This window comes from Eretmochelys imbricata, chromosome 7, assembly GCF_965152235.1.
Source record: "Eretmochelys imbricata isolate rEreImb1 chromosome 7, rEreImb1.hap1, whole genome shotgun sequence".
Classification (NCBI taxonomy): domain Eukaryota; kingdom Metazoa; phylum Chordata; order Testudines; family Cheloniidae; genus Eretmochelys; species Eretmochelys imbricata.
The window spans coordinates 81,702,087-81,715,485 of record NC_135578.1 but is presented as its reverse complement, the minus strand read 5'-3'; the positions used below and the strand labels follow the sequence as shown (position 1 = coordinate 81,715,485).

Below are 13,399 nucleotides of genomic sequence, written 5' to 3'. Positions count from 1 at the left end.
TGATCAGATTATGACACGCTCTTCCTAAACATGAAATTGAAAGGTAAAATGTTATTTTGCAAGATTATAATTAAAATACAATTTTGTTTTTTTTCTTTTGGCCTACTTTGACACAATGCACTCAAATAAGTCCATTTTATCTCAATATATCATTCAAATTTTCATACATAGGCCTGGTTTTCACATGGAAAGCTGGACAGACCATCAGATAAGCTAACCTTAACATAGTTCAGGTGCCACCATGTGAGTGAGGAAGGAAGTCATGCAACTTCCTCTACTAAGACTCAAGAGTTTCAAAGATTCAAAGTTATATCCTAATAATTAACCCAAATGAGAGAAAAGGGTAAGAAGAGAAGATTGATGTTTTACTGTCAGTTCATTTGGTTGTGACATTTAGGTTCTCAAACACAGAGTTATTAAAAGCTTTTTAATAAACTGCTTTTTGTAAGGTAGGCAATATAGTACCATCAAAATCTGAAATAGAAGGGAGAAAAGTTTGACAAAAGCAGGGCTGGTTTAAGGTATATAGCACTGTAGATCCATACCTTGAGACCCAGTTCTTGGGGGCCATAGGATCACCTCCCAATCCAAGTTTCAATTGAAATTTATTTATTTATTTTTTAGCTTTCATTGTGAAGAATCTGACAGTGTAAACTGCTGCAATGGTGTTTGCTCAAATCTGCTGACAGCCTGACACTAGCTCCGTGAAGTGTGAACTGCCCCATACATCTCAACTGGGTGTTTACTCCAAGACACAGTAATCTGAGGGGCTCTGCCTACACCTCTCCAACAAAGGAGCATTCACGTGGCAAAAGAGTACAGAATAGGACAGTCCCACTTATCCTCTCCCACATCTATGGGCGAGGGGACAGAGGGCCACTGCTGCTGCTCCTGGAAAATGGAAGAGGTTTCATTCCACTGTTCCTGCTTCTTTGGGAGGAGATAGAACCAGAAGCCACCAGTTCAAGTGGGGAACGAAGGGATGCAGAGCCAAGGAAACCCTCTATTTTATGGTGTGCCAGAACCCCTGGATTGTGATAATTTGGCCCAGGAAAAAGCATAAAAATACAAGCCAACATTTTCAAACTTAAGTGCCTAACTTTATCCACCCAATAGGGCTTCAATCCTGATTTTGGCCACTCAGAATTACGACAACACAAATTAGTGTCTCTAATTATACTAATACTTTAATTTTATATTTTCTAATTCTAAAGCTCTCAAGTTCAAAAAGCATATCCAGACACAATTCAAAAGTTGAGGAAGTCAAAAAACTTTCACATAATATACCATCATCTTCATCTTCAGCATCTTCCGCTTCCATCGGATCATACTCTTCCTGATTATTGTCATCTTCAGTTTCTTCTTCATCTTTAGTATCATCTTTCCTTTTATCTTCCCTCTGTAATGAAAATGCCTAAAAATTAAGCAATCCAACGATGGGCAATAGCAAAATGAAAAAAATCTCACCATCATTAAAAACTTCAATACAATATATATATATATTCATCCAAATTAGTATTTCTAATGAATTTAAATCATTTTACAATGACACGGCTGAATGCTGTTTAAAGAAGACACTTGAGAAAATGTGTAATTGTCAAGTTCTTAAAGATTAAGAACTACTCTATCCGAACAATCTTGATCCAGACAAATAAAATTAACACAAAAATATGAAGTTTTGGAAATTGCAGAGTAAAACACAGTAAACTGATTATTGCTTATCCAAGCAACATCATGTATTTTTACATAAACTAATTGCAGACCTTCCTCTCCTCTTTATCTTCCTTCTTATCTTTATCATCTCCAGATTTTCTCCTCTTAGGTTTTGGATCATCATTTTCATCATCTTTTTCTTCTTTTTTATCTTTTCTCTCTTCTTTTTTGCTCTTTTTCTCTTTTTTGTCCTCTCTCTCTGGAAGGGATATCAGTGCTTTGTAGATTCTGACACCAAAATCCCTTTGAAGCATTTCATTGAATAGTTCTGCAAACAATGAAACCTGAATCAAAACACACAAGAGACAACTGGTGAAGAGAGGTATGATATTTTAAAAATATAGTTATACTGTATTTGCATTTAAGTAACCGTATCACTGCTTCCCTATCAAAATTCATATCACATTAATCGAAAACATGGCACTGTATCAGAGTAACATACTGTTTATCTAAAAAACCCAGTTTGTTTGAATATGGCCATCTGAAAAAGAAAAGTTAAAATTACAAAACTTTTTTATATATATATACACACACACACACACACACACACACACACACAGAGCAGCCCTCAGGTCCCAGATTAATTTTTGTTTTGCTATACAAATTCAAACACTCATATAGTACTAGGAGGCAGATACTATGACTTGCTATTGTAACAAATACTTAGTTTAAGCTACACCAGTTCCTTAAGTTAAGGATGATGCAGAGCATAAGAACTTGGGGGTGTGGGATGTGGAGAGGGAATCAAGAAACTGTGCATAATTAAAAACAAGTTAATTGCAGAAAGCAAACTATTTCCACACAAAAATAAAAGACAATACTATCTTTTTGTATCATAGAAGAAAGTGGTACTGGCATTTGGAACATGTGAATAAAACTATTTTTAAAATGCAGATTTGCAAAGCACAACACAAAAATAAACACAAATCAGTCAAAAGCCACGAGCAAACAGTCAGTTCACATATCTACTTCACAGAAAGCCTGTGTACATAATTTAAGAATTGTAAGATTGGCTACAACTATTAATTTATTTTTACTAAAAAGCAGGCTTGTGAATTAGTCCACAAAGCAAGATGTGACTGAGTATTACAAAAAGGGATTGTATGAAAACTTGTGCAAGGAAAATAGTACCAGTTAGCCAGTTAAAAATAGAAGCCTAAGGAAAAAAAAAATCAAGATATATCAAGAACATAAGGAAAATATCAGTAGATTTGACCTTGGAAAATGCTGAAAGGGGAAAGCAGAGACCTGGTAATTATAAACCAGTGAGTTTGAGGTATGATGGAGGAGTACTGGAAAAGGAAAAACAAAATAGTCTAAAGAGGTTTGAAAATGTATAGTGCATGTCGCAAACACCATGGTGATCTAAAGATGTCATAAAATATTAGTTAGATATCCTAGTAAAACAATTAAGTACGAATTCCAACCCAAGAGTATAAATTCATTAAAATAGCACAGACATAAAGAAAGCGTAATTACAGATGTCTGAACATAATGCTTGTCATTTAAATAAAACCAATACAATATTTACCTACAGTTATCAAAATGTGGTATCTGAAATACCAAGGTATTTCTATACACCAAGAAAAGATGAATAACTACAGTACCTATGAAAGTGACTAGCATAGACAACCATGTAAGTTCCATGAACTGCTTATGTACTAATATGCAAGACACAACATTCTGAACACGTAGTGTGTTAACATGCTCTTGTCTTATCACTATGTAAGATATTCATGAGTACAGAAAAAACATCCAATTGGCCTTACAGCCTCAGGAAAAAGTTTTCATTGAGAGAGAGAGAGAGAGAGAGAGAGAGAGAGAGAGAGAGAGAGAGAAACAAAAGGGAGAAATTAGAACCTATGTGTTTCTTTTAGAATTTACCGAGCAGTCATACTGCAGTGATAAATGTGGTATCAATACCTACACAGTTTTTCCAAGTATGGACTAAGGATTAAACTTCAAGTTTGTCTCTTTTTACACTAGTACCTTAATATTTAGAATTTTAGGATATAGTTGCTAACATGAAAATAAGGATTCAGTTGTAGCAGTAAGTTATAGCAGAATTTGAATATATTACGTAATACTTCCGTTGCAAAAGAAATACAGAGTCTAAGAACTATTGCATTTAAAAAGTATTTATTCAAATATTTGGTGTGAAAAGTTGGTATTTCTCAGTACAACATCCTACTACATTAAACTCACTAAAATTGCATTTCATTATGCTGTACTAGATACAAAGTAAACAAAATTACCTCAAAAGAATGCTCTTTGTTATCCTCCAGCCTGTAATCCAGAAGAACACTAAGAGACATAATACTACAATCAAATTTTCCACTTTTTGCTGCCCAGTTAGGATGTACAATGATTGCTGGTTCATCAGGCAAGATGTATCGTCTCTCTCGTCGTTGACGCTCCATTTCTTCCTGACGTTTCCTTTCTTCTTCCTAAAAAATAAACACATTTTAGAGATGAAATTTCAAACCATATATTAGCTTTAAATGCTCACTGCTTTTCACAGAATGGATAGAAGGCTTAAGTGCTGGGAAATTTATTAACAGATTGTGGGCCAGTGGCTCCTAGAGAGAGTAGGGATGCTGTCCAGTGTCATCCTCTGCTGTAGAAATCCTGTTAGCCAAGGCAACATTCCATAGGGTATGCAGGAGCACCACATCCTCTGTAAGGAGCAACATACAAACCCTTATTAGCACACAGTGCTAACTGCAGTGTACTTGCTTGATAGCTGGAACGGGACCAAATTATATTCCTTAGAGGTATGATATGCAAACTGGCAAGTTAGCAGACATTCCAAGGGCTCTTTTAAGCCCTTAAATTTCTTATACGAGAAGAGTAAAAGCTCCATTCACCACCTTCCCCCAGTGCATATGAACAGCACAGATTTACCTTTAGATGCTAAGTGGTTGGTTTTCATTTGGTTTTGTTTTTTTTAAAAACAGGGTATCACGTTATATGCAATAACTCTAGATACAACTGCTACGGATTAAATAAAGATATAAAAAGAATGGTATTTTTATTTGTGATTGCAGTAAATTTCATCGTGCAGCAAAAAGCACAGATTTTAGCTTTTTAACTGCTAGGCCAAGAACATAAAAGTTTTGCTGTTTAAAAATACTCAAGCACAGTCTCTGCTTGCTTTTAAAAACAGTGCATTACTCAGTGTTCCAAGATACTATGTGATTGCTATCTGAAGTTAATCAAACTTGAATTTGATTAACTTGGTTGTTAATATACTGTTTTCTGATTCAACCTAAAGGAAGGAAAAATACCAGACTGTCGTCTCTGGGGAAACTGTCCCTCAGTGCAGCATCAGTGGCCAGAGACAAGCAACAAATATCCCTCAAAGCAGAAGGAATCAGCAAGGTTTTCAGGGTTGGCACTAAGGAAAGAGGAGTCACCTTCCAAACTGAGGGACCAGAGTCACTCACAGCACAAAGGTCTCCAACACCAAAGTACTCCCTGGAATCATGGTGCCTCATTGCTTTTTTGAGAGTCAGCATTGGGTCTTGGGAGTACAGACGATTCCTCAGTGCTACACCATCTTTTCCAGAGCTGTGGAAAGAGGAACTGAGGCCTCTACCTAAGGAGAACTCAAATGAACCATCAGAGATGGGCCTGTGGAAGACATCGAACTGACCAAGTCTCTTCTCAGAGCAGGCTTTTCAGTAACAATGATGCCTGTGGCAGTGAGGGTTTCAGTTTTGGGCACTGAGGCAGTCTTTGGTATCAAAGAAACAGGCAACTAGTTTTCTGGTGCCAACAGATGCACTTTACAAAGATGCCAAAGTGTCTGGGGCCAATGGCATCCCAATTGGTCCTTTGCTTAAAGCATGATTTCAAATGCTTACGAAAAGGACAGACTTGAGCATTCAGCTCTTAAGATCTACTTCAGTAGGAAGAGCTGAAACCATGTCTGCATGTCTTTTCTTACATGTTTTTTCATTATTTGGCACCTAACCCTGAATTACGTTTGGCACCATGACATAGAAGCAGGGCACAAGGAGTAATGCACTAGAGAATTGCCTTCTGCCAGACATGAGTCATCGAGTTTTGTCGTCAGAATGGCCATCCCAGGAGAGCAGGAATGCTCACTCCTGGAAGCCAGATTTTTTTATTCAGATGAATTGTAATTGCCTGTCTTATTGAGGCCAAAGGCCAACTAGAGACAATCTGTGCAGCACCATAGGGAACAGAAGAAAACCTGAACAAAACTACATTGTGAATATGAAAACCACCACTATACTACACGATGAAAATTAAAACTACTATTATTTGGCCAAAAGTTAAAATTTAATTTTCAAGACATGGAAGGACAGCCCTCAGTCTGCAACTAACAATGGAAAGGAACCAAGGTAGTTGTGGTCTTGTAGCTTTTTATAGGATTAATTCTGAACATTTGTCAAAATGGTTCACTGAAGCTTGTAGCACCAGAAGTGCATATGCCCATAAGAGGAAAAATGTGCAGAGCCAATATACTTGAACTCCCTGACGCTCTTAATGTTAAAAAAAAGTTAAAATCTTACAAAATAATTTATTCCTCCTGTTCCCCTCAATGTTTGTTTGTTTCTTTTAAAATGGTCTGAATAACTTAACTCCGGCATAACTTAACTCCAGCATATCTATTTTCAGTGAGTTTACATTTTTGAGTTGGGTTTACGGAGATAAAAAATTCAAATGACTTCGTTTAGACAAAGGTTTCATTACAAATCAGCAGCTCAAGTTAGAGCAAAAAAGCCTTTCCCAGCCCGGCTAGCGGAGAACTATAAAATCTTGATTTAACGATTTCCCTCTACTGCACTGCATAACATTTTAAAATTAAACCAAGTACATCTCAATACAAACCTCTTTGTCATCTTCAGATTTCCTATCCTCCTCCTCTTCATCTTCTTTTTCAGATTTCTCTAACTCCTTCTGTTCTTCTTTTTGTTCTTCTACTTTTAGTTGCTTTGTCAGTCGGGCTATCAGTTGGGATTTTAATCCTTTAGAGCTAAGAGTACGACTTTCTAATTCCTTGCGAAGGTCATTTACCTAGTAAACAGAAGTTGTGTAAGTGGTACTGATCGGTGCCATAGCAATATACATGATCAATCATTCTGAAGTCAGAAATGCAAACATTACCTACTGTCTAATAGCTAATGAAATCCTTTTTCATCAACATTGGAACAAACTAAATATAAAAAAAGGTATTAATTGCAAAACATACTAGTTCTTACGTTTTTTGTTTCATCGCCCTGAAGCCCCTCCCCCTTTTCTAGAAGGTATTTTGGTAGCGGTAAGCAAAAAGTTGGAGAGCTCTTTTATTTATTTTTCACTATTATGTCTACTGGAGTATAGTTTTGTATATTGTTGAGTATCATATATATTATGAAAGTTAAATTACGTAAGGGTCCAGAGGAAGTTGTAGGCATTACTTTTTAGGTCTGTTTACATCAAAATATATGTTATATAAATAAAATATTTCCATAGAAAACATGACTGAAGAACTCTGTTTATCTTCCTAAACTAACTGTCTTCTAAACCCCTGAGTAGGAAATCTCACTTGAGTATATAGGCCAGATTACGGTAGACGCTTCACTTTCAGTTAAATAAAATAAATCTGATTTCTTTAAATTGTACCCAGTTTGAAGACTTTCAATGAAATAGTTAAGGCTCTTCTATAAGAATCATAACAGACACTAACACACAACATATATATTTGGATATCACAGTAAAAAAGTTGTTTACCTATAAAATTAGGAAAGAAGATAAAACAGAAGCACTGTTTAACTTTCAAAAACACTGAACTAGTTTTCAAAATCTGAGCGAAGAAATGTATCACAACTTCAGCTCTTAATACCAAAAGTAATGTTAAAAATAAAAATACACTGTGTAATTAAAGAAACCTAAAATATTCAACAGTTACCTTCATTGTTTTTGGATCCAGTTTAGACCAGTGGGTAGGAGTAGAGATCTCTTTAGCTTCCCCATCATCCTTTTCCTCTTCATCCTGGCAAATAAAATTAAGAAATCATCATTCAGAAAGTTTAAGAGTAATTTATTTATTTTAAAATTCTGTTGCTGATCTGTGGCAAGGTCACAAATGTTTCAGACAGTCTTCTCCTAAAGTTATTGTTTAGACAAGTCCACATACACACATTCTACCACTTCATAACTGATCACAGTGCCACTCATCAGCCAATAAAAGCCAGATCTGTGAAACGCAAAAGGGTGATAAATAACACCACAAATAACGTCAGGGATACACAGACACTGCTGGTCTCCGCTAACCATACAGTGTGTGATCTTGCCCCAATTTTCAAACATCCATAGTCACTCTTGATTTAGTCAGACCTTTCAATATCCCAAGATGCTGATCAGCCATGTGGCCTGAAATTCAAGCGTTTCAGACTAATTCTTGTCCAATTTCCAAATACAATAATTAGAACTGGCCACCGGAGAAAATTTAGAAATTTTAGAAAATGGCAAAATATTTAAGACTGCTATTAATACTGAATCTCACTCAACAACTGGTTCCAGATTCCAGCAACTAGTTCTAAGATAAAAACAATGTTCTGCGCATCAAAAGCACAATTTACTTCCATTTGTGGTATCAGCACACACATTAAAAGTTAGTATACTAGCTGAAATAAAAAACATTCACTATACTGCTGAAAGCTGGTTTACCAGTCATTGTTACCAGTTATGTTCCTCCTATGTATGTTTGTTGTGTAGTATGTGGTGTGCATTTTGTGCCTGTGTTCCTGTGCCTGTGAGAAGCAGAAATAGAAAAAGGGATTAGCGTTCAGTGCCTGTTCTCCATCAGCCTCCTTGCGTTCACCCTGAAGCTTCTCGACCAGCTGCTGCTTGTATCCTCGGGAGAGGGTTTCCCACTCTGAGCGGGTGGGAAGGCAATGCCAAACATCCGGGAAAAATAAAACCACTGTCTCCACATGAGCTGGAACTGTACGCCCCTTGTGGGTCTCCTCAGGGCGATGGTAGCGAATCTCTGCAAAACGGTACCTGTTGCAAGGGAAGAAGCATGTTGGAAAAAAAATTCTACAATACATTTTAAAGAGCCTAGTTCACTTGTAGCACATCAAGTAAAGAAACTTTGCTGCAAGAATCTGAGGTTTATCTAAAGAAAAAGTTATGGAAGCCATATTTTCTCTTTTGGCACATTTGTACAATGTATTCCAAGATAAAATGGGGACGAGTGAACAATATGCTGACTGCTATAGGTAAAGCGATGTACTTGCCAGTTTGTGTTAGGAAATATAATCCTCAATTAAAAGGAAAAGTTGAAACACTTTTAAATTTAGTGTGAAACAGAAACTTCATTCATATATTGGTAACACAGTGGTAAGTGTTAGACAACACAGGACAAATAAACTCATCAAGAAAAAATATGGCTATATAACCAACAGCTAATTATTTACAAAAGAATAATGAAATGAAGTTCTCTTGACGATCTTCTCCAGCTATGCATGAAATGGAAAATATTTTCAACATACAACCATTATAAAATTACAGCATAACATGTACAAAATTCAGAATTTTTAATTAGTTTTTGATGCATTATTGAACACATTTGGCACCAATCAACCTCTTGTTATAAAAGAGAACATCCCTTCAAGCAGTTTACCTACACCACCACAGGCTGCTAATAAAGAAAAAATGGTTTGGGTTTTTAACAACAGTTCTAAGAATAATTAGAAAACACTTATTTCTATAATATGCTCTGTTTTGGAGAATGGTACTTACCATTGTGTGCACACACTTAAGTCAATGCCTGTTAGAGCCTTGCAACAACGGATAGCAGTCTTAATCAGCACAGAGGGGTCCTTTTCTGGATCAGGTCCATCCAGTGATGGGGACCAGTGTCCTCCAATAGCCATAGCTTCATCTTTTCCTTTCATACCCACTAAAAACTGGATAAAAAAAGTCTCCTGAATGTTTCCCTGATAGGGAAAAACAGTTCCCCGAACTATGAGAATAAGACTATAGGGTACACAGAGCATAAAATATACATCTAACTTTGAAATCTGTTAGTAGACTGACAAAGAATTATTCTGAAATCCAAAATTAAAAGTCTCAATCAAGAAAGAGTTCAGCTAATTTTTTTCCACAGCATTTCAGAAATGGAATAGGTTTAAAAACATCATTACTCATTCTTGATTTGCAAGACTTTCCATTCAAAAATTACTTTATGGGCAGAGGATTATGCTGTGGAACATTAGTTTTGTAATATGGCAACATGCAGACAAACCTTATGATAAAGGTAAAAATGTCTCAATTCTAACAGAAATAAACAGATACTGTCTTACAAAAATGAGCTAGTAAAACTACTACTGATTGATTTTTATATAGCAGATTTCATCCAAAAATCCCAAAGTGCATTACTGATTGATGTACAAATGGTAAACTATAGGGTTCATTTGTCTACTGAAATGCCATCACATTTGAAGTACAAGCAGATGCTTTTAAATACCATCCAGCAACACTACATGACACAGCTCATGATGGAAAGTGAGTATTGTACCTTCTCCAAATAAGACCATAAAAACAGCCATACTGGGTCAGACCAATGGTCCATCTAGCCCAGTATTCTGCCTTCCAACATTTGCCAATGCCAGGTGCTTCAGAGGGAATGAACAGAACAGGGCAATTATCAAGTGATCCCACTCCAGTCATCCAGTCCCACAAGGAGTAATCAAAGTTACCCAACTGCAATACAGATTGGACTCTGTGTCCAATATTCTTATTTATGGCAAAAAGGGCCATGGGAGTGTTTTAAAGGCCACAGGCTCAAGCACCTCCATCAATTACTGAGTAAAACAACAAGTATTTACAGTCACTAGAAATTTCATAGTATATTCTGCAGCAACAGCGTGTTAACTCCAAGGATCTTTTTTAAATTTCAACTTGGATAGAAAAAATATTTTTACTTAAACTGTTGACTCAACTGGGTATTTTTCACTCCTGAGACTTGAAAGACACAATAATGCTTGTGAAAAAAGGACTACATAAAATTAGTATATTGCTGATTAGGCCTCTCTAGATATTTCCGTCTGAATACACAAATTTTAGACCTTTGTCCCATCAATTTGGATTCCCATGGTACCTCCTGCTGAAATACATTTTTTACCTTGACAAGTCTAGCAGGATGTTGAAATCCATCACGAAGTTCTTGTGGATCTTCAGCAAGGGCACAAGATTTATGATAAAGATCTTCCATACTAGGACTAGCCATCAGCATCACCTGTTACAAAATCAGTTAATCCAGCCTTGTTAAGACACCCTAGAACAGCTGTAAAATGCCCAAAACTTGCCAACACTTAACCCCTTGAGTATTCCCATTGAAGTCAACGGGACTACTTGTGTGCAACAGTAACAATGTGCATTGTATTTCCAGGACTGGGCCCGAAAGTACCAATTCAAGAGTGACCCTACTACTTCTAATTTATCCTAATGACCTTTAAGACACCCAAAACAGACAAGAAACACTGAGTCTGGTAGCAAGTTGTCTATATTAGTGCAATTGTCAGCATATTTAATGTTTATATAAAAGCACTGAGTTATTAGGATATGTAATAAAGACACTATATTTCAAAAGGTAACTTGAAAACCTAATGTTTACTCAACACCTTCACAAACTGTAGTATTATGTACTCAATGTCCTACACAGTGAAGGGCACTGAACACACTTCTAGTTTCAATCAGGATCTCGGTTTCTGAATACCACCACAACATGCTTGGTCATCACATTTTGTTACAAACCTGGCCTAAGATACTAATAGCACCTCTGTTCTTTCAACCATTATTTAGTGTGGTTTTAACAAACTTATTTCCTACACCAACATTAATTATGGAAACACGAAAGTTGTTCCATCATTAAGCTTGAAGCAAGGTTTCCACTATATTCCTGATTTTGACTCTCAGCCCTAACTTCACTAGAACCAAGTGAAATTTTAGACAGATTTTACACAGGGGTAGAACTTTTCTGGAAGTTTAAGGAAAAGTAGACAAGGCTTTTTGGAAACATAGGGATTAAAAGAGAAACAACTTTTCTTACAAAAATGTTAACACTTACAGCAACTCTAGAGCAGATTGGTCTAGAAATTCTAAAATTTATTATGGTCCTGATGCAGTTTGTGGACTCACAATTGTCCCAACATATAAAATAGCTGGCCGAGAACTCAACTGAGAAGGCAGGTAGTTTAAGAGCAGTGGGAAAGAAAGCACCAACCACATGGGGAAAGGTAGGAAAGAAGCCATATGAGAGGGACCAGTCTAGAGAGAAAATGGAGTCCCATTTAGCCATCTAGAGACCACTCCCTAATAAATGCACCCCTCTCTCAACAGCTAGTTTTTTCCCCGTAACAGGAAGAATGGGATGCTGGGGTCAATGTTTGGTGTGCCTGTGGTGGCAGAAGATGAGAGGTGCAGTCTATTCTAGGGATCAGAAGGAGAGAGATCTCAAGATAAGCATCAGACTGACTGCCATCACTAAGACATTTTTAAGCAATCTTACAAACCCGAAGAAAATCTGAGGCAAAAAACATGATTAAGTTCATTATATTATATATTATAAGTTTATAACCAGTTATTTATGGGAAAATCCTTTGAGAATGCTGTACTTCTCTGAAATCCCCCAGATTTTCAAACATTTGGAAATTCAAAGTTAAGTTTACATTTAAACACACCAAACAAGTACACAACTATGGAAAAGCACAACTAAGGCCATTCAACAGCCTAAACTCTACTGCTGTATCACTACTCAAAGAACAACTGATATCCAGGAAACCATCTTATCCTCAAAACAGAGGGTATCTTAATTGCATCAGTGACTCAATACTACCTTACTCTTGCCTTGAGACTAATCATACTGCGAATTATCCAGGTGTCTAACCTATTCGTTTCAAGATAAATGCAAAACTCTTGAGAAAATGGATGTTAAGTAACAGATATATGGCATTAAGGCTGTAAATATCTAAGTTTAAGTATTCTGTCTGGTAACAGATAAATTGCAATCTCTTTAATTCAAAGATCTCAAAATCCTTTACAAGCATTAATTTCAACACACCCCTCTCAGGTTGGCAGGCATCATAACACCCATTTTACAGATGAGAAACCGTGGCATAGAAAGGGGTTAAGTGATGTAACCAAGGTCACACAGTGGCAGCACTGAAGACAGAAACCAGGGGCCAAAAGATAGAACTACTAATCAACCATTATCCTACAGTTACTGATTCTTTTGAAGTATCTGCAGGTCACCTTTAAGTTAGAAAATCTAGAAAAGTGAAAACTAACATCCACTCAAACCTCAGTCAGGTTATTATACTAAATATTAATACAGTGAAAACTTTTTAAGCCGGCATGCTGGGGGAACGGGGGGGTGCCAGTAAATTAAAAATGCCGGTTAACTCCAAAGGAGGGGTTTGGAGAGTGTGTGTGGGGGCGGGGGGGGGGAGAGGAGAGTTTGAGGCAGGGGTATGGGAGTGGGGGAGGGGTGCTAGATAGGGTGGCACCCACCTCTGGTGGCTCCCCGCAAGCAGCTCCTTGTTCCTGTTGCTCCTGGTGGAGGCGCAGCCAGGTGGCTCTGCAAGCAGGCATGCTGCCTCTGTCTGCAGGCTCTGCCCCCCACAGCTCCCATTGGCTGCTGTTCCCAGCCAATGGGCTGGTAGCCGTG

The 13,399-nt window shown here is 37.1% G+C and overlaps 1 protein-coding gene and 1 non-coding gene across 4 annotated transcripts in view; both read right to left on the bottom strand.

Annotated features, from left to right (window-relative positions):
• The window catches only part of CCAR1 (cell division cycle and apoptosis regulator 1), a 41,747-nt gene that overhangs the window by 8,367 nt on the left and 19,981 nt on the right, over positions 1 to 13,399 (bottom strand). For all 3 annotated transcript variants that reach the window (XM_077821780.1, XM_077821781.1, XM_077821782.1), the window contains 8 exons: positions 10,856 to 10,969; positions 9,472 to 9,638; positions 8,520 to 8,730; positions 7,634 to 7,717; positions 6,574 to 6,759; positions 3,969 to 4,160; positions 1,764 to 1,997; positions 1,288 to 1,399 (listed from right to left, as the gene is read on the bottom strand). In XM_077821780.1, coding sequence (XP_077677906.1) covers positions 1,288 to 1,399; positions 1,764 to 1,997; positions 3,969 to 4,160; positions 6,574 to 6,759; positions 7,634 to 7,717; positions 8,520 to 8,730; positions 9,472 to 9,638; positions 10,856 to 10,969 — 1,300 coding nt within the window. The remainder of the gene's footprint in view (positions 1 to 1,287; positions 1,400 to 1,763; positions 1,998 to 3,968; positions 4,161 to 6,573; positions 6,760 to 7,633; positions 7,718 to 8,519; positions 8,731 to 9,471; positions 9,639 to 10,855; positions 10,970 to 13,399) is intronic.
• On the bottom strand, positions 9,814 to 9,877 carry LOC144268521 (small nucleolar RNA SNORD98). The gene has a single exon (XR_013346780.1). It is a non-coding gene; the product is annotated as a small nucleolar RNA SNORD98 (small nucleolar RNA).